General features: G+C 40.3%; 1 protein-coding gene across 1 annotated transcript in view; it reads left to right on the top strand.

Moving 5' to 3' along the window:
• The window catches only part of LOC119436941 (transmembrane protein 268-like), a 67,806-nt gene extending 48,970 nt beyond the window's left edge, over positions 1-18,836 (top strand). The window contains exon 10 of the mRNA XM_037703984.2: positions 1,354-18,836. Coding sequence (XP_037559912.1) covers positions 1,354-1,584 — 231 coding nt within the window. The 3' untranslated portion in view covers positions 1,585-18,836. The remainder of the gene's footprint in view (positions 1-1,353) is intronic.
• The last annotated feature ends 1,057 nt before the right edge of the window (positions 18,837-19,893 follow it).

Consider the following 19,893-nt stretch of genomic DNA (forward strand, 5'->3'; position numbering starts at 1 on the left):
GGGGGGGGGGGGAGGGGGGTAGAAGCACCTATGCTACATACAAGTCTTACACTTAAATAGTATTGATGGAAATAAAATGATAAAATTGGAGGTATGTTATTTTACTGTGTGCTTACGTGTGCTTACAACTTATGAATGTTGTATCCATTTTTGAATGTTGCAAATGTTTCACATGTTAGTGTGCTTGCCTGTCAAATCTGTGTATTTTACTTGTGGACATGCTTTATTTCTCACCCGCCATGGTGACTTTGGCATTGCGCTGCTAAGCCCGAGAGCACGGGATCAAATTCCAGCTGTGGCAGTCACATTTTAATGGGCATGAAATGCAAGAACGCCCGTGCATGTTAAAGAACCTCAGGTGTTAAAAGGTAATCAGGAGTCTCCCACCACGTATGGCGTGCCTCATAATCATATTGTGGTTATGGCACGTAAAACCCCAGAATTAAATTTTTTTTCATGTTCTATTTCTCTACTGTACTTCTTCAGACTATGTTTCAGCTGGTGAGGTGCTTTTTTACAGTACCTTCCAGTATGAAATAAGGCTCCATTTCTCTGGTTTTATTATTGTTAGTAGCTTTGCTAGTGAGTTCATGATGCATTGCTTAAATCTTTGCTTTCGTTTTTCTAGTCATCTTTAGATAAAACAGCAAAAGTGAAAGAGCGAGACAGCTGACTGGTTAAGTGTCCTACAATGTACTGTTCTCGTAAGGTAGACAGGGTATGATGTGGACACTGTCTATTGTGGTGTACAATGCAAAAATTCAAGTCACGGAAACTAAAAATGCATTTTTAAAAATGCCTCTGATTACCTGCATGTCAAACAGTACAAATGGCAAGGCCAGAAAGACAGACAGGACACAGCCAGTAGCACCCCTGACCGATCTATCTTTTGGTTGAAACAAGCCAGGCAAAATTTTGATGGGATGTGGAAAAAGGGACATGGCATAAGTGCTTTTGCTGATCCTAGAGCTCAGTGACAGATTAGAATCCACATTACTCTAAGTGAAGTTCATAAGAACTGAAGTCTGGACATATCGATTTAGCAATATATTGTTATAAAACGACATAAAAATCAATCAAGACGGGAAACTGGGGGAGAGACGCAGCACAAGTGTTTCCAAACCAACTCACCCAGCTTTCAGTTCTTGTGAACCCAATATGTCTTTCTTGTGCCATCATCTGCACTGTTTGAATAGTTGACCATAAGACAAGTAGGTAGCCAAAATTTGAGCTCATCCTTTATTGCCTGCCTATTTCAAGCATTTACCGCTTCAGTGCAATGTGTTGGACTGCTGCAGTGTCATTAAAACAGTTTCTGAATCCATGCCTTCGTGTGACTTTTCCTTTATGCAGAAGTATGCTGAAAAGCTTCTCCTCCGCTACAGCCAACGGTGGGTGAAAGAATTTGTCAGAAAACGACTAGACCTCAACATGCCAGTGCATCCCGATGGTTTTGAGGATGGCCCTTGCCCTCCAGCTCCACCTCGCCATTGTGCCCTGGCACGCTGTCCCTGCCAGTTCATTGAAGAGCACCTACGTTTTAAGCCCCTCACTAAGTGCAGTCTCTCAGAACTCTGTTTTTAACCTTCTTTTTGCAGCTTTTCTTGTATGCCAGCAGCATCATCAAGGTCTTCTTTAAGCCCCATCAATCAAGTATGGCAGGGTCATCGAACAAAGGGATCTGTAATGTGTTGCCGAACAGCATGTTCAGGCAGGTTGTGAGGGGAAAATAGTAGACAGAAGTGCACAAAGCGTATCAGAAAGATGAGCAGTTTGTTGGCAGCTGCACTCAATTTGTTATGGTTGTGACTACTTTGGCATGTGCTTCTTTGGCATGTGCTTTTGGAGAGCAACAGTAAGTTTACTGAAGAAAGGCAAGTTTCTGAAAAATGTCAGGCAGCAGTTTAAACTTCGCACATACTAAAAGTGTTGCATTGTACTTAATCCTTATGGTTTGATTTGGTGTAACCTGTCAAGCCAGGGTACCTTTGTTCTAAAGTGGAAATCAAGAACAACTTAGAATTAAGTACAACCTTGAAGAATGTCATCTTTCATAGGAAGTAGTACATGTGATCTGCCTGACCTGAGTGAGTTGTCAGCACTTCATCGCATTTTAAAAGCATCAAAGATGGCCTGCTGAGGGTATCGTGCTGCATTTTTTTACATCCACATTTTATCTAAACGCCAGGACGTAGTAGTATAATTCTTGTCATGTGTGACATTTCCAGTTTGTTAATTCCAGCTGGCAGCTTTGTTGGAAAGTCCAACACGTGTTTATTTTGCGAGTCATTTTGCATTGGCATTGTATATTACTCTGCGCAGTTATGTGGTTTTTGCTAATTGCTGTTAGCATGGCTGTTGAAAAATTGGCCTAATGTGTACAGCAACTTCTGCAATATTTCTGATGAAGTGCCATGATAAGGTTACTTGCATTTTAGGCTGTGGTATGACATCACAGTTTGTCAGTACACTTACCACTTTATGACAAGCCAAATTGTCATTCATTATTGGCCATTTTTTGGTCCATGACAAGTGCTCTTCTTCATGTATACTTTGGTGCCGTCTGCATGGTTTAAAATGCTGAGGTCAGTATGTCAAACATAGCTTCTCACTTGGGTGAGTTTTAAACTATATTAAAATTTACCTATTTTACTGTCATTTTTGGCATGAAATCAAACTGTTAAAAGGTTAACAGTGATGCCAGCATGATCAATCCACTTAGAGTGGACTAATTGTGTGCAGTCAACATAACTATGTCCCAGTTGTAGCATTTCTGGTCGATGCATGTGAGCCGTGCAGAATTACTACAAACATTTCTTTTGACTGTGCATTTTTTTTATAGTGCCAATGGCTCCACATCTTGAGAAAAGAAAGTCTGCTCTTGAGTTATGCCATTCGTGTAGCACCCTCTGAGATAAGTTGTTTCTGAGATAGTCTGTACTTTAACTTTGTTGAAGATGGCAGCTTCCTTTGCTGGCAGCACACATGGTGTATGTATAAGTAAAGACCAGACAGAGCAGATTTCAGCTAGCCTGTCTTGTGACAGCAGTGACTGGCTGTGTAGATCAAGCTGAAAATTTCACAAATGAATATGCCAAATCTGAATTTAATCTTGTGAAAAATGGCGCTTGGGTGGTTCTGCTATTTAATGGTCTTAGATATTTTCCATGGCTTCATTTTAAAAAATAATGCAACTCCCTGCCTCTGACTGACTGTAAATTGCATTCTGCACATGGTGGTTTGGGAAAACTGTATTATATCTTCGTATGTTCAAGAGCAGTCTAAATGCATTTTTAATGCTTGCTATATTTGTCACCATCATATGCTACTAATAGCTTTGGCAGGCTACTACAAGTGAAGATGAGCACAAATGCTTGTACTCTTGCTCTTCTTTTGCAGTTAAATGAAGCGCTGTTATAGTATCATTTTTAAGTATGCAAATAGTATGTTTTGTTAAACCATTTTTTGTGTTCCTTTGTATTTAACAAAAAGTATATATTTTGAAATATTCCTTATTAACACACCATGGTAATCTCAAGTCAAATGTACTTTATGATGGCCGTTCAAAGGTGGCATTGGTTGCCTTATTTACTTGGTCAGTCAAACATTTAAAGATTAGTGCAGTTAAAACTGGCAAGTGTGTGTTTAAGGGCATGGGATCTGGATTGGTTGAGTTAAAAATTCTCTTCCTCATAGTAAGAGGAGTGGTTGTTCAATTGGCATTGCACATATCATAATTTATAGTTGAGGCACCACGAGGCACCTTGGCACTTTGGCCAGGCTTTTCCTATAGCCACTGTTCATTCAAATATTAAAGTGAAGTAGCTGCCAGCAAAAAGGCGAAATATGAGAAAATTTTTTAATTAAATAGAAAAAAAAATAATTTCAGCAATTGTAATAATCCACATGTGAATGTTTCCTCAAGCATTATACTAGTAGTCATTGAAGGAATACTAAAGGCAAACATTCAAGGGGCACAATAGTGAATTTCAGTTCTGAATGTATGTTGCAGGCTATTTAGTATAAATTACTATACCATGTGTCTCTGGGTTCCAGTTTATAAAACTTGTTAACAGAGAAGGCACATAACGACTTCATCAGCACTTGCTTGAACACCAGTGTGCCATGAGTTAACAAATGCGTGTTATTGGCCGATACCCTCATGCATTTATTGACTGCTAAAGACCCTGAGATTGTGCTTTAATGTTTTTTTTTTTTAAAGCATACCTGCATCATTATCTGTATGCATAATACTTGAGAAATACAAGAAGTCGTACCTCTAGTCGTCTCAAGTATTACCGATCAGCAGCTTCACGTGGAATTTGAGTACTAGCTCTTGTGGTGTATAATTCGAACCTTAGAACACATCTCCAGTTCACCTGCTGGTAGGCAAGTTCAAAAACATGTTCTCCGCATAGCAAGAAGCCAGGGACAACAGTGAAAAGGGTCGCACACTGGAGCCTGCATTCATGCACACTGGAATATCTAGGGCTGGCCTCCTTTGTGCATTGAAGAGAGAGTTCATTCTGGAGGGAAACACAAATTCTGAATACACAGCAGCATCTTGTGTTCAGTGCAACTCAAGCTTGAAAGTGCTAGCAATTCTTGATGTGCAAGTGTAGTTTGTGCAATGCTAGCAAAGTCAAAAGTCATCACACAGCTCTGGTAGTACCTACTTGTTATAAATGCCACCAGTACCTCACTCGCAGTTGGTCACAATGTCATTGGGAGTGTGGGCAATAAAAAGACACTTTTTCAACCTGCATTTTTAATGCGATAGCAAAAAAAAGGGGGGGGGGGATAGCAACAACTAGATTCTCCAAACTATTGTGGAGTATGGTGTCTTCTGCAGGCACTTCCGATTCGAGATGCCGTGCTGCCATATACGCGCTACGGTTTGTGCCAATGCTTTCTGCATGCTCTGTCGGCACTCGCAATTTCTTTTCTCGCAAATTTATAGCATTACATCTTGCGTGCTGTGTAGCTTAGCTGAATAACCAATGTAATCGCCGCTGCACAGTTCCGAAAGGTGCGAGATATCATTACTTCATTCAAGTGTCATATACCATATTTTCCGGTCTATAAGTCGCACCTTTGTATAAGTCGCACCCCCCTCAAAACTGCAGTTTCTCAGAAAAAAAAATAAAATGAATATAAGTCACACTGGTGTATAAGATGCACCTGTTCATTCGGTATGCGACTTAAAAAAAATACAGCGACATCTCACTTCGTGAACGCGGGTGATGTGCAAGCGTATAGGTGCCATTCCTATACAATTCCGATAGCAATGATTCAGACACTCCAGCCGCATTTCTGCCGTCGTGGTCACCACAATGTTCCGTATAAAGTCCAAGGGCGATAACATCGTCCTCGCACACTATATGCTGTATGTGTGAGTGAAAGCATCCGGCGGTGAGCTGAATCACGCACAAGGAAGGAGAACGGGAAGGCAGCACAGGAGGAAGGAGGGGTGGGGTGGCTTATGCTCTGATAGCAACTGTTAAGTTAGCGCAGCGGCGCGCGCCATATCTTGAAAGCGATCTGCAGATGCGAAGACTTCGGAGTCGGTCGACTCGCGGTCGGCCTGCCGCCGCTTGCATTGCTGCTGTCCTCGCAAGGCGCTCGGCAAGAAGAACGAGAAGAACCCGGTACCTCCATAGCGCACACACAACCCGTAGCAACTGCCAGAGGAGGTCAACCCAGCGCGCTTCGCGTGGCCATAGCATCCAATCCAATTTTGACAGCAGTATTTTTTTAGAAAAAATACGTATATAAGTGTTCTATAACTTGCACCGTCGAAAAATTAAGAAAAAAATTTGACTAATACATTGGAAAATATGGTACACTTCTGGACTACTGCATGTTTCACAGCGGACAGCTTGTTTCTCGCATGCGTTTTGTGCTATATGAAGACGTGTTACAGACTAGTTTTGATGTTTAGAATTCATTAAAGATTCGGCATCACTATAATTTTTCTGTTTGTGAATATACTATGACTATAAATTATGCCTCTTACTTCTTTACCTGAGTGCTCATTCATTAATTCGTGGCACTCGAACTTGATGCTGGTCTGACTCGGTACCCTTGGGCGAGCGTAGGGTCTGTACTGTTGTCAGAAGCTCTTATCGTTATTTGTGAACATTTGTTCGTTGATAACAGGCATCATGTGCTCGTGTACCAACTTTGGTGCTCGAAAATATAAAAACAATGGCTGCTACGTTCGGAACCCGCACCTCACCGCTCCCCGTCGCTCATTGACAGCATCTACCTATTTACACTTGCGCACTTCGTTCCGTAGAATTCAAAACATTTTCTTTCCATTTACGGGAGAAGTCAGGCGTGCGATAGCTGTGCAGCTGGTCATATTCACATCGCAGAAGCGTACGTGTTCCTTCCCAATTACACCGAACATTGGGAACCTGGAGTAGTGAGAGGTAGGCCCCGTATCGGAAGTGCCGTAGCAGACGATGCGCTATTTTGCTATCCACCTATGATATGTATGCTCGAGGCATGTTTTCACCTTCTAGGACTTCTAGGAGCCAATAGCCAATGACAAATCAAAACAGAGTAGACAAACCACCAACTGCAGACACAGATTGTGAAACGGTGATCTTTGAAAGTTTGTTGTGACAGAATTCATTGACGCCTCTACTGCACAGGAGTCCTGCACTGTGCTGCTGATCCCGAAGGTCATATGTTGAGATGCAACAAAATTAACCTACATTAAGTGCTTCACTACTATTTGCCAGTTATAAATGAGGCATTGGAATCTGGCACTGCATTTGCATAGTGGTAGCACGAATCCTGTCCTACATTTTGTAATTTTCTTGCTGGATGCTGGAGATTTTGAAGCGCTAACCTGTCACTTTAGATGGATTGAATGTTTGCCTTTTGTGTCTCTTTAATGCTGACAAGGTAGGCTTACTACTTGCTAAGCTGATAATACGGTCAAGCCCACTTTTAATGACCATCACGGTCACTCGGACTGCGATTGTTATAGCCGAGTGTTCGTAATAAGTGCGCAATCAAGAATGTGTTAACCAAATGGCAGGAACGTTTATTTTTTTTCCAAAGAAGTTTGTAAGCTTGCTTTGCTTTGTCAATGCTGAACCAATTATCGTCATTTCGAGATTGTTCAAGGCAGCAAAGTACTCATCACCGAGAGCTTTGCTGGAGACCAGCTGTTTCAGTGAGGCAATGTACTCGACCACTGTTAATGAGCTGAGAGGTGGTGGTGCCATCGGTTCCGCAGTCTCCTCTCTCTCTTCATCCGATTTGCTGCTGACAAAGCCTTTCACCTTACCGATGAAGCCCTCATCTAAGCATGACTCCGCAACATCGACTTCAGGAATCAGGAATGCAGGAATCTCGCACAGTTTACTTTCAAACTGCCTTCCGAACTGTCACTTCCCAACGGTTCGTATCCGGGTTCAGGCCTGCGTGTCACGCGAGGTGATATTGCGCTCGAAATTGGGATAGCCAGCTGATTTAAAGGGGGTGCGGATGATGCTTGTCGTTATTGACTTTTTCGCACAGCACAGTTTTCAGTGGGAGCATCATCCTTCCTCTGCAATGCCATTCACGTGACGCAGGCTTGAACATTATCTAGGAGGTCATGCAACACTTAGAAGCATATTTAACAGCAGAGATGCAAGGAGATCGGCGCCTACCTTATTCGCTCTAGGCAAGCTCAGAGCCACGATATGTTTGCTCTGTGACGGGCTGCCATAGACAAATATGAAAATTTTGGCCATCATGCTATCTTGGTTCGTAATAACCAAGCATTCGTTGCAACTGGGATCGTTAAAAGTGGGCTCGACTACCTTTTATGCCTTCATAGAGGAGCTATAACTAAAAATGCAAGGATGCAATGGTAACGAAACACTGGGACAAAAGTTAATTTATAACTGCACGCTATACACAATTAAGATTAGAACAAATGACTGACTGAGAAACAAAGCTAAAACTGGCACTTTAATGTTGTAGTATATTAGAGTATTACCTGTGGCCTTACAGATTTATGGGTGTGAGGAATACATAAAAGCAATGGCATAAAACTGTGTACCATGTTTGCCATAATTTGTTTTTGCTAGCCTTTATTCTGGAAAAAATAATGCATGACTTTTGGTGAGAATTTTTATGAAAAGGAAGGTACCACAACTCTAATTTTCTAAAAAAGAACTACGAAATCGAAGCGTACCAAATGATAAGGGTTATGCGAGTGTTGCCACCTCTTAAAGGCGATTCAGTGTGTGTGTTTTTTTAGATTAAAGGCAATCAGGCTCGTGTCCTTGTATGCGTGACATGCTACATTAGTTGTCTAATAATAAGATGTAAACTTCTTAGTGCAGTCTTTGTTTGTGAATGGAGTGTCACCAGGTGTTTCATTAATATGACAAAATCTTGTGTAGACGTTTTAGGAAAATTTTATTATGTTCCACAGCACTTCTCAGTGAACAGTAGGTCTATGTCACTAGAGCATAGCAAGTAGTGTACCAAAGTGTTCATAACTTTAACCACTCTCCTCACAACTGGTGTTTAGGCCACCAAGCAACCACTGCAGGGTGAAGATTTTAGTGAGAGTTGTACGTTGAAAATTCGAAAAGCATAATTTAGTTTTGTTGTGTTTATGGGAGCACAGCAAGCGTTGCACCAATGTATCTGTAAAACAGCATCTATTTCAAGATGAGAAAGACAACACTTCTAGCATGGTGGTGTGCAAAGGCCACTGTACTATGAAGCATGCAACCCACAATATGAGCTCCTTCAGGTGCCATATCCATGGTTATAGGTGCATAATTCAGCTCTCAGGATCATAAGCACAAAAATAGAGCGATCATATTTAAAATGTTTGGACATTTTAAGACATTTTACAATGTATGCTGCAAAATCAGTCTCTGGGTAACAAGTGAGTAGCACAAAGATGGACATGTGAATGGGTTAGGGTGGTGCAGTTAGGGGCTCATGTAGAATACTTTCTTTTTTGTTGGTTTTCCTAGTGATGCGTTATGCCAGGCAAGTTTCTGGAATTGTTGGCAGTATTCTAGCTACTATAATGCCAGAATGAAACATGAAGCGTACAGCATACGACTTTCAGTACATGTAGTGCCATCTAACTGCAGCTGCAATGCACTGCTGCTCATGTGCAGTTATAAAAATTGCGGGTTTGTGTCGTGCGTCATGTTTTGTCAACAATGCTCAGCTTATCAATGGTTTGTGTGTGTTCTAGAGGAGTGCAGAAAGCTCCAGCTTTTGTGCGGTGTTGATTGATGCGTGCAAGTGGAAAGAAAGTACTTTTTGTTGTTGTTTAGAGGTATGTGTCTGTTTGTTTAGTGCAGTGACAAGTGTTATATGAAAGCATATGTGTGCAGTGCTCTAGCAGTATGCTCACACTCACAAATTTTGGCAGCAGCAAATAATACGAGTGCGGAACATGAACCTGGTGAACCTCCAACTTCACTGTGCATGGGCAGCTGTTTTTCATAGCTGTAGTTAGACAACACTGCATGTAGCGAGAGCCACGTGCTCCACTGTTCGAATTAATTCTGGCCTGACAGTATTCTACACGTGAAACGGTCAAGTTTATTTCTGTATGGAGCTGAGGCACAGAGTTCACACATGTACATGCAATCATAATCCTCAAACCTTTCTCCTCTGTTCTACTGATGTTTAATTTTGGTAATGCTCGAGCTCCAAAAAAAAAAAAATGCTTAAAATTATTTTACAAACATCAATATATATATATTTTTTTTTGTGCCTGAATGTCATGTTTTTCTTAAGTGCAATGGTAGGTCTGGGGTATAGGTAAACAATTATGGAAACGTATCAGTTATTGTAAGTTTACAACAGAATTTGCCACAATGGTAGTGTTAAGCTATTATCACCAAAAAATGTAATTTTTTATCAGTTGAACATGGTAGCGAGATGGCAATCAAATTCTTGGTTCAAAAGTCATAGCAGCAGTAAATTGATACATCAGATTTAAATTTTGGCAATTTTATTAAAAAATATTTTGCATTACTTATTTGCAAAGTTCAGGTCATTTGTGTTGAACACAGTTAAACATTATTCTGATTTTTTGCTGTTGTGTGATGATGCTAGACGTTTAAACTGACACTTTTAAAGGCATACTTTGATTAAATCTGCAATCTTAGATTACTCTTTTCGAAACTTTGAAGCATTCAAGTTGCCTATGATAAACGGCGTGTGATATCTTAAGCTGCATCAGTGAGCTCAAAGGTCATGCTCTGCCATGTGCTATTCACCGTTTTGAGTCAAGGACGTGCACTGAGATGGTGTCACTCTCACACAGATAGCAGTGACAGAACACTGTGACAAAGTAGCATCGTAAAGTAGTTGTTGTTCTTTGGGGGGTAATAAAAGCCACTAAAATTAGCCTAACTGCATTTCCCTTCATGTTGAAGTGCAGTGTAATTAACTTATGCTGACGGCAGTTTACCACTTAAAACTGGACAAGGTAGATTCTGGGACCTGGTACTATGTTCACACAGTGACATTGTTAACCCTGCATTAAGTTTATGGAGTTTACTTGCCCACGAGATTCCTGTTCTTGGTAAAAGTAACACTTAAGACACCTTGGAGCATTGACCCAACATTTTAGCTTCACTTAGTAATTGCCTTTAGTGTCCCTTTATCAATATAGGCAAAAATGGAAATGGAGTGCCAGTAATGTTCATTGCCCAACATGTACGAGACAGTCTGGCAGCTCAAAAACTTATGATAGTGCATGTAATTTCTTTAAGCCAAGTTTTACTGCGAAATAAGGTTTTACAGCAATTTATTAGGAGTGGAGGAGGATAAGAAGTGTGATATTCTGTCGATGCGAAAAAGGGTTCTCCGAGAGAAGATTAACAAGTTATAATGATGATCATATTGTGTCCAGCATTTTGCAGAGGCAAAGACAAGAAAAATGTAAAAAATGACTGAACAGGAAAAAGCATCAGCGGAGACGGTCTTTCCTGTCCCATTGTTTTTTTGCATGTTTTCATGTCTTTTCCATCACAATCGGTATGAACCAAGCAACAAGTAAAAATATGTCCAGCATAGTTAAGTACTTACATGTGCTTTATGCTGGTTTATACAATAGATGTCATGTTGCCTTTTTACCACAAGTGGAACATGGGTGGTGGCTATGTGACAGTAAACTTTTAGCTTAAAGGGATAGGGATGCTGAAAGGCTGCAAAGAAGTTAATGTAAATGTCCTTTGTTGAAGCTTTTAGTCTACCAACTTCTTTATTCTGTGTGGTTTCAAGCAATGAAGCATTTAAAAAGTTTAAGCAAACAGCATGTTTACATTCCTGTCCCTACCCCACCCCCTTTTTTTTTCTCTCTCTCTTTTAATCAAACACCATTAGTAATATTGCCATTTGCATTCAGCTCACTGCTAAACATGCAGGCCATTCAGAACCAATAGTTTTTTCTGGTCATTGCTGTCGTATGCATGTCTTCTGTTCTTAATACCAGTCGCCACATGGGTCAAGGCATGAATGGGTGTTTTGATGCTCTCCTTTGCTCAAGTGTATGTTTAAATTTTTGCATGGTCTTAATTAGGACTGCACAATGAGTGGTGAAACGAAAAATGGTAGGCATAACATTAAACAATAGGAAGGCAGCAGTACGGATTAGAGAGTAAACATGTGTAGCTGATACTCCAGTTCAGATTGAGAGGATGCAAGTTCGATAGCCAGCTGCAGCAGCCGTATTTCGACAGGAATGGAATGCAAAAACGCTCGTGTACTGCACATTAGGTGCGTGTTAAAGAACCGAATCCCAGGTGATTCAAAATAAATATGAGGCCCTCTGCTACGGCATCCTTTATAACCCACTGTGTATTTTTGTGATGTTAAACTCTGTAATTAATTGTTTTGCCTTCATTTTTTAGATTAAGAGGAAAGAATGGAGTTCGACAGGTCATGTGATGCTGCTGATGGTGGTGTACCAGAGTTGGAGAATGCGAGCCAGTGGAAGGAGCACAGCTGAGGAAGGCAGAGGATTAGGTGGTGTGTTGAGATTAGGAAACTTGCAGGCATAGGACGTGGGCAGTTAAAGCAAGACAGAGGTAAATGGGTAATATAATAAAGAGGGACTATATTAAAGGTGATCTATTAAACTTTGGAATTGGAAATGTGTTACTTCTGTTTTGAGATGACTTAGTAAGCTAGAAAGAATACAAAAGTTAGGTGCCAGCACTACTTTAACGTTTTCGTGTTTTCTCAACAAAGCATCATATATATTTGGTAGTGTGCATTCAGCAGTATATTGTTATGAATACAGAGTAATCGCATTCTTTTCAAAAGTGAGCGTAGACTGAATTTGACAACTTTTGTAGACTTTTACTGCACAAAAATGTCTCGGATATGTGAAAATATTGTCAAGTCTGAAATGTCAGGCTAATGTCATTGGTCCCGGTGCCATTGTTTGACCACAAAATTTATAGAGGGATTCTTTGCCCTAAATTTCTCAACTACAATTTTTTTTTCTTGCAGAGGTGCACATGGTTTTTTGAAAAAATAATCTACCACTCTGAATTTATTTGAGTGTTTCTCTAGTGTCCCTGTAATATGATCACAGTGACTTGGAAGTGATAAGACTGAACAACGTGTCATTGAGCTACTCTGTTCATACGTGCAGACAAAACGAGGAATCTCAAAGAACAGAAGATGGGATGTAGCCTACATCGCATCCTCTTTCTTATGTATGTCTGTTTTAAGCCGGCATTTTTTTTTTTTTCTGAAACTACAATAGTTGAGCTCAAAGCCAGGAACTGTTGCACGTAAAACATCATTTAATGTGTGTGCGGAGAAGAGAGAGCATAAAGTTGCAGTGCTTGATTTAGCTGTGTTGAACAAATTTTAGACTTACTTTAAAGGGGCCCTGAACCACTTTTTGTCGAAGTGGAGAAAAACATTTGAGGGGAAAATAGGCTATTTCAGAAATACTGTGCCACAAAAAGTACTTCAATGCGTTCAGCAGAAGCAGAGTTATTGGCAATCAAACACAGCCTCCGCAGTGCTCCCCCTCCCTTCTTCAATGCCTTGCACTGCGAAGGCTACGCCGGTGTGGGGTGGGGCCACAACGCTTCACCTTCAAAACGTCACCATGGCGCGCAGTTCAAATTTCCGATTTTGGTGTCTACGCCATGCTAAACGTAAGCCAAACGTGCTTGTCCTCAGAGAACCGCAGTACGCTTAGGCAGTGGACTCATGGCGGCACCCTGCGGCGGCCGCGGTGTAACCAGCCGCAGCGACGAATAGCAGTCACGTATTGGAATGTGCTTTATTGCAAGCACACAGAAAAGAGTGAAGATCATGGCTCTGTTGAAACGAGGGCGTTTGAGAGAAAGGTGACTTCGCGCTCCGCTTGCGAGCTTCACGCACCGCGTACAACAGCAAAACTTGGCTGAGATGTTCACAGCAGCGTATGCTACCCGCGGACTATGTTATTTCACCAAGCCCGAGGGGTGGTTCAGGGCCCCTTTAAGGGGAATTGAGCCTCAGAAACCAATTTTCCTTTTAGTTTCATATTGCTAGGGTTATCAAACTTACGGTGACAATAGATTCTGTCTTGCTGTTTTCAATGTTATTTGTTTTATGTAGCTTCTATACCCTTTTTGCCTGGTACGTTTTCCATGTAGTAGCCTTACGCAATAATTGCTGTGCAATAGCTTAATTTGCTCATTTATTAGAATGCAATTAAGAAGTTTTAATGGGCCTAAAAGAATGTTGCTCTAAAAAAGTTATAATTCTGAATGCTTGTTTTTTGCACCCCTCTGTCATATATAGATATATATGAGAGAGGGGTGTGAAATACAAGCATTCAGTATATTAAAAGTGTTATTTAGTATGAAATACAAGCATGGGAGGTATATTAAAGCACATATAGACCAGTGCATTCTATGTGCACTGAAGATTATGTATGTAAAATTTCATCACAATACTGCTAGTTTAAGTATATAAAATGGTGCATTCACAATGTGCAAGCTATCCAGTATTGTTGGAACATTGAGACAACATAGACAAATGCATCTTTTCTGTTTCGTTAGATTACAATATATAGAAAAGCTACATCTTGTAGTAGGCAAGTTTCGCTGATTCTTTGATAGAGCCTTAGGAGTAGGTGCCACTTGTGAATGTATAAATGAATAACACCCAAATATGACCAAATCTGCAGCTCCTTGAGGCACAGTGAGCAATTAAGTCTTTCACTGTGTTCTAAAACATTTTCTTTTTATTTTTTTTTTTGCAAGTAGAAGTAGACTGACCAAGCATTAAATTTCTAGCAAAAAATAAAAAAACTTATTGCATATTTTAGGAAAGTTTTTTAGCCACATCTTGCAAACCCTCTCCTGCTTGGGCGGTATTAGTAGCTAAAATTTATCATTTCCCTTATAAGAACACCCGTGAAACACAAATAAAATGTTTGTATGAAAGACATCATAGCAGTGGGATACCTGTCAGTTGTTACAGTGACGTACCGATTGCAGTGTCATAACAAATTAACTTCATTCACTTTTTAGGATTTCTGAACAGAAAAATGTACCAACTGTAAGAGATCACCCATATGATGAGCACATCAATTTCACAAGCACAGAACCCACTGCATTTGACAAAGATCGGTGAAATGATGCCTTAAATTAGTATTCAATAATAAACTGGTCGGGAAGGGCCTTTAAATGACACCAACATCATGTTTGATTATAGTCTGTTGGAAGAGAAAAAGCATGATAATTATGATTGTGATTTTTTATAGTTCTTTGTTTATTGTGCAAGTATTATGGCACATATTAGTTGTAAGAACTGCATTCTCAGATCGAAATGTGACATGTCTGTGCAATTAAAAATTTTATGTTGTCCTTGTTTATAAAGTGATCAAAAAGGCCCTGTATTGTCTCTTTTGCCATAATAATACATGTATATTTCCTACAAAGCAGCTACCCATTGTTGTTACCTTGGATAAAAATTTTTGTTTTGAATTGCTGACTAGCATAATTGGATACCAATGCTTCAAAAATGCAAAAATGTGAGCTAACGAGGATTCCCCATAACTTGCCATGCAAACAAAAATGAACAATAATGTTACTTTAATTTATATCCTTTGTTATAATCATAAAAAGAGGCTTAATGTTTTCAGGTATAAAATGGCCCTTCAGCACTTTTTGAATGCAGTAAATAAACCTGCCTAGTTTTTAGGTGGTGCTTTCATGAACACCAGAGCAAAATATTCTTGTACTCACAGCAGGGAGCTTTCAGCTTTGTTCAAAAGACTCTCCTTCAGCTTCTTGTAATCCCTTTAACCTTTCATGTTTACTGTGATGCACCTATAAACATAGTGGCTATTGGCCAAATTTCTTTTGACATTATGGCTAAGCTGTGCCTTCAGCAGAACAACAAAAAAAAGGGGGGGGGGGGGGGGGCGGGGGGGGGCAGAACTGTCTCGTAGTGGTGCTGCTGTTTGGTGGCTGAACAGATACTGTGGTCTATGGTATCAAACAGTGTGGCAGATTGGTGTTGGAGGTCATGCTAAGGCTAATTGAAGAGTGGAACAACATGGGCAACTTAATGTCATTATGGTGGCACAACTTTGATCACAGTAGAAATGATGAAAAGAAGGGGAAGGCATTGAAGGCATGGCATGTGGAACACTTGATTGCATAAACTTTACCCATATATTGGATACATTGCGAAACATTTTTTTTAGATGATTCTTGAGGTGATGGCCCTTTAATGCCTTTTAATACCAAGCACATTCTGTGCCTTTCTTAAAAGATGTTGCAGGGCTTCTTTGAGGAACAGTTAATATTGATGCGAAGGACTTTCGTATTTGAGGAAGCTGGCGCTTCACGAGCGAAAAAAAACGGGCCTTTTTGTGCCTGCAAATTTCGCATTAGTATGGGCAAGCTCAGTTTTGTTGTTTTCATACATTATACACTTTTGACATGCATGTAGAAACTTGTTTGCAGCCTGCGGTATGCCATTATCTCCCTCTCTGAATGAGTCACTCAAAAGTTCACATTTCAAGTTTATGCTTTTTGTAGAGCTGTCACTTGCATTCTACAGAGAAAGTGCTGAAACCATTTTTTTTTTTTACACCTTCATTGTGCTTGTCTAGTGCGATGAACGCAATACTTGCAAAGTGCTTGCATATAATCTAGTTATTAAATAATAAGTAAAAGTGTGCCAAAATTTTTGTCCGGCACCGATTGTGTGGTCTTCTTTATTAAATTTTACTGCTGTTGAACATGTAGGAAAATGCATGTGAAAAATATGCTCCAGGCAAAGCGCAGGTTCTCCTCTCATGTATGCAGTGTTTTGGTGTTTTACGGTTGTGCAGCTAAGAGTAATGAGAGCAGGCGTACTTGTGATGAGTCCGCATGATGTAATTAACTTGGTAACTTTGTGTATCATCAAATAGACATTGTTATGTTGTCAAGCAGTTCTCTTTAAAAGCATTCAGAACTGCTCTATATAAAGATTGTGAAAATTTTGATTTAGCCATACATGCTCCTTGAGATAAAGGTTGAAGGAGTTCAGGTTTTGACTGCCATATATATACTGGTAAGGTTAGCCACCTACATAAAAATTTGTTATTTGTAAGTGACACTGAATGCCGCTCAGTTCATAGCATTGAACATCTTTTCAAAACCATTTTTAACGTAACATCTGGCCAAAGTTCTTGTTGCAGTGGTTTTGCAAAACGTGAAGATATTGTGATTGTAAGAGTGTCAGATTAATCTGTTTATCAGGTAGTGTAGGTATATTTATTTTTTAGTTATGCTCATTATTCTGAAGTATAAGCAATGTCAGAGTTACAATGACTGTGACATGTAACTGCTGTGCACACACACAGTTTCAAACAGCGTAGAGTTTATGACAATAAGTACAAAATTATATTGCAGGGACTTGGGACCAGAAAAATGCCTCATTGGCTGAGAAGCACTAAAAATATATATATATGACAACTTGTAGGATCTCGTGGGCAAACTTGCCTTTCTCTCTCGCGCTTTCTTCATGTGGTGCTAACTTGTACGCTAGAACATTTTGCGACTACTGGCCTAGCATTTCTAGTGCCACATGCACTGCAAGACGTCTCACTTGCGTGCCAGCCAAACCAATCTTCCACCATCTCTGGTCAAAAGTAAGACAAGAAAACATTACAAATAAATGGTTATGTATTAAGAATGAGGAAGGAGTTTAGGGGCATTGACATGGCTTAATTAATGGACAGGCCATAAAGGGCAATGTGGCACACTGTTACATTTCAGAGGTGCAGCGACGAGGATTTGTTCTCTTGTGAACTGCATGTCACTTGTAAGGCTGTTAATCATTATACATCAGGTCCTTTGTGTGTGTGTGCATACACACGCATGTGCAAATACACACACATGCATTCATTGTTTCGTTTATGGGCAAGAAATGACAAATGCAAAAGTGTTCATGATGCAAGACCTGAACAGAGTGCCAATGTTAGTGTTAGTGGCACTTGCTTTCTTGACACAATAGCAATCTAGCTTCATTTGTGTGTTCAGTATTACAATAAGCTATTTCACATTAAGTGAGCTCAACATTTGGTTCTGCTACAACAAACCAATTTGTTTTATGTTTTGTGATATTTGACATGGCAGACACTGCAGGACACATTAGTTACACTGTTTGAAATGTGTCTTGCCTCTTAGCTGTGCAATTAAAAATCAAAATTTCTTGCTATAAAGCACCTCAGCAATTTTCACAGTGAAATGTTGCTTCATACCTTACCTGTTATGTAACAGCCTGAGGCAGCTACGCATTACCATGGTAATAATAGTGTGTATGTGTAATGGACTGTACATAAAATTGTATTTTAGTATAATGGTGAATGGGGCACGTCCTACTGTGATCATATATTTATGGTGTGGATTAATGCTGAAAACTGGCTTATTCCATGTGGTCTTTTAACTAACGTTGGATGTTGTAATTACATGCTGCTTGTTACTTTTAAAAGGGATGAATATTGACTCTGAAGAATTGCAACAGTTCAGATAGGTGAACATAAAGTTCTTCTGAATGTAAGAGCTAAATTTCAAACTTGTTTAATGTTGCTCAGGGAGGCTTGGCACAGTCCTCAAATGGGGGTTGTCTGTTTTACTGACCGGTGAAAAAGAACACGCATTCTGGAGTGAAAAAATCTCAAACCCTAGATAGAGGTAGCATTGTGCTTGTGAAACTAAATGTCGCATGCATTTCCCTCAGTTTCAGGCAGTTAATTTTAATGCAGTTTTCTAGAAGGCTGTGCATGTTGTACAGTGGCAGCCTTGCTGGTAGACATGTGGTTTAACTTCTAATCTTTAAGTAGCAAGCATAGTCGTTTATGCATTTATAGTTCTCATATACCCAGTTTTCTTTTTTTTTTTTACATGCAATTTTTATGATCTGTCCACCTGTGCCTATACAGCATATATGTTATGGTTCAATTCACATTAATGTTAACCATTTCATTTTTTTTTCCTTTCTGTTATACATTGTTGGTAAACTGACACTTTATCCACATTAGAAGCAGTGTTGTTCTCTACTGGGACACTAGTGAGGAGGCATTGTGCAAGAATGTGGTGAAGAGCTGGCCTACAATAGTGCAGCTTACGATGTCAAGGTTATAGAACGCTGGAATTTAATCAGTATGAATGAAAATTTGTACGTCATTGTTTTGTGTGCTCATGAAAATGTTTTACACACATTGCTGCAATACAAAACTTCCATGTGAATCAAGCTGCATTATGTATTGTGCAATAGGGCCAGTTTAAGATCTGCCATGATGCAGTAGTTTTAATAAAGAATAATTCTTACGTGCTTGTTTGTTTCTTTGTATAGAGACATTTCACTGTTCTTGTCATATAGTACATATATATTTTTTTTCCCAATGGATCATTCATATTTAGAAGGATGAGGAGCACAACTTTGTGGTTATCGTTGGTTTATTTGCCCAATAGGTCAACCGAAACTGTTGGGAAAGTGAACCAAAAATACCCGCTATGTTGTGCATCTTGTCCTTTATATGTATGTATATAGCATAGACCACTTATAACGTAACCGCTTATAGTGCAGGACCGGATATAATACGGTCTTTTCAGACTCCTGTTAATTTTCCCATAGCACTCTATGTATACGCGTATCGCTTATAGTGCAGTTGCGGGACACGAAATACTGGTTACAGTGCAGCTGCCTGCAGAAGTTCGGCAGTCAACCTAGACGGCAAACGCTCCCCTCAAGCCACAAATACCGTATTTACTCGAATCTAACGCGCACTTTTTTTCCGATAGAACAGGTTAGAAAATTGCGTGCGCATTAGAATCGAGTACGACCCTAAATCTGCGTTACCATATAGCCGTCGACATTTCAAAATGGCCGCTTCGCACGTGCGTTGAGCCTAGCTACTCTAGCTCAAGCCTATAGCTACTGTAGCTTCCTCCATATGTGCTGCAGTACACGTGCTTAGGCAGCATGAAGTAGCGAGTTCATCGTGATGCAGCATTTAAAAGGAAAGTGATCATGTGTGCGGAGACGGACAGAAATCGGGCCGCATCACGGGTGTTCGGAGAATCTGAAACTTGCGTTCGGGACTGGCGCAAACAGAAGGAGAGGATTTTCACCAGCAAAGCAATGCGGAACGGTTTCAGTGGACCGAATCGGGACGTAATCTGCGACGATCCACTTCGGCGATGCGATCGCCTTGGCCCTATTTTTAAAGAAATCTGCTACGGGGAAAGTCCGCTGCGCGCCGTGTTTTCGCCGCTTATAGGTCGCGTTGAAGCGAGAGGCATGATAGCACGAAGGCCAATTAGCTCGCCGCGCTTCGTGACACGAGCGTTTTGACAGTTCGTTTCCGCAGTCAACGAGCGAGAT

Source organism: Dermacentor silvarum, chromosome 1 (assembly GCF_013339745.2).
Source record: "Dermacentor silvarum isolate Dsil-2018 chromosome 1, BIME_Dsil_1.4, whole genome shotgun sequence".
Taxonomy (NCBI): Eukaryota; Metazoa; Arthropoda; class Arachnida; order Ixodida; family Ixodidae; genus Dermacentor; species Dermacentor silvarum.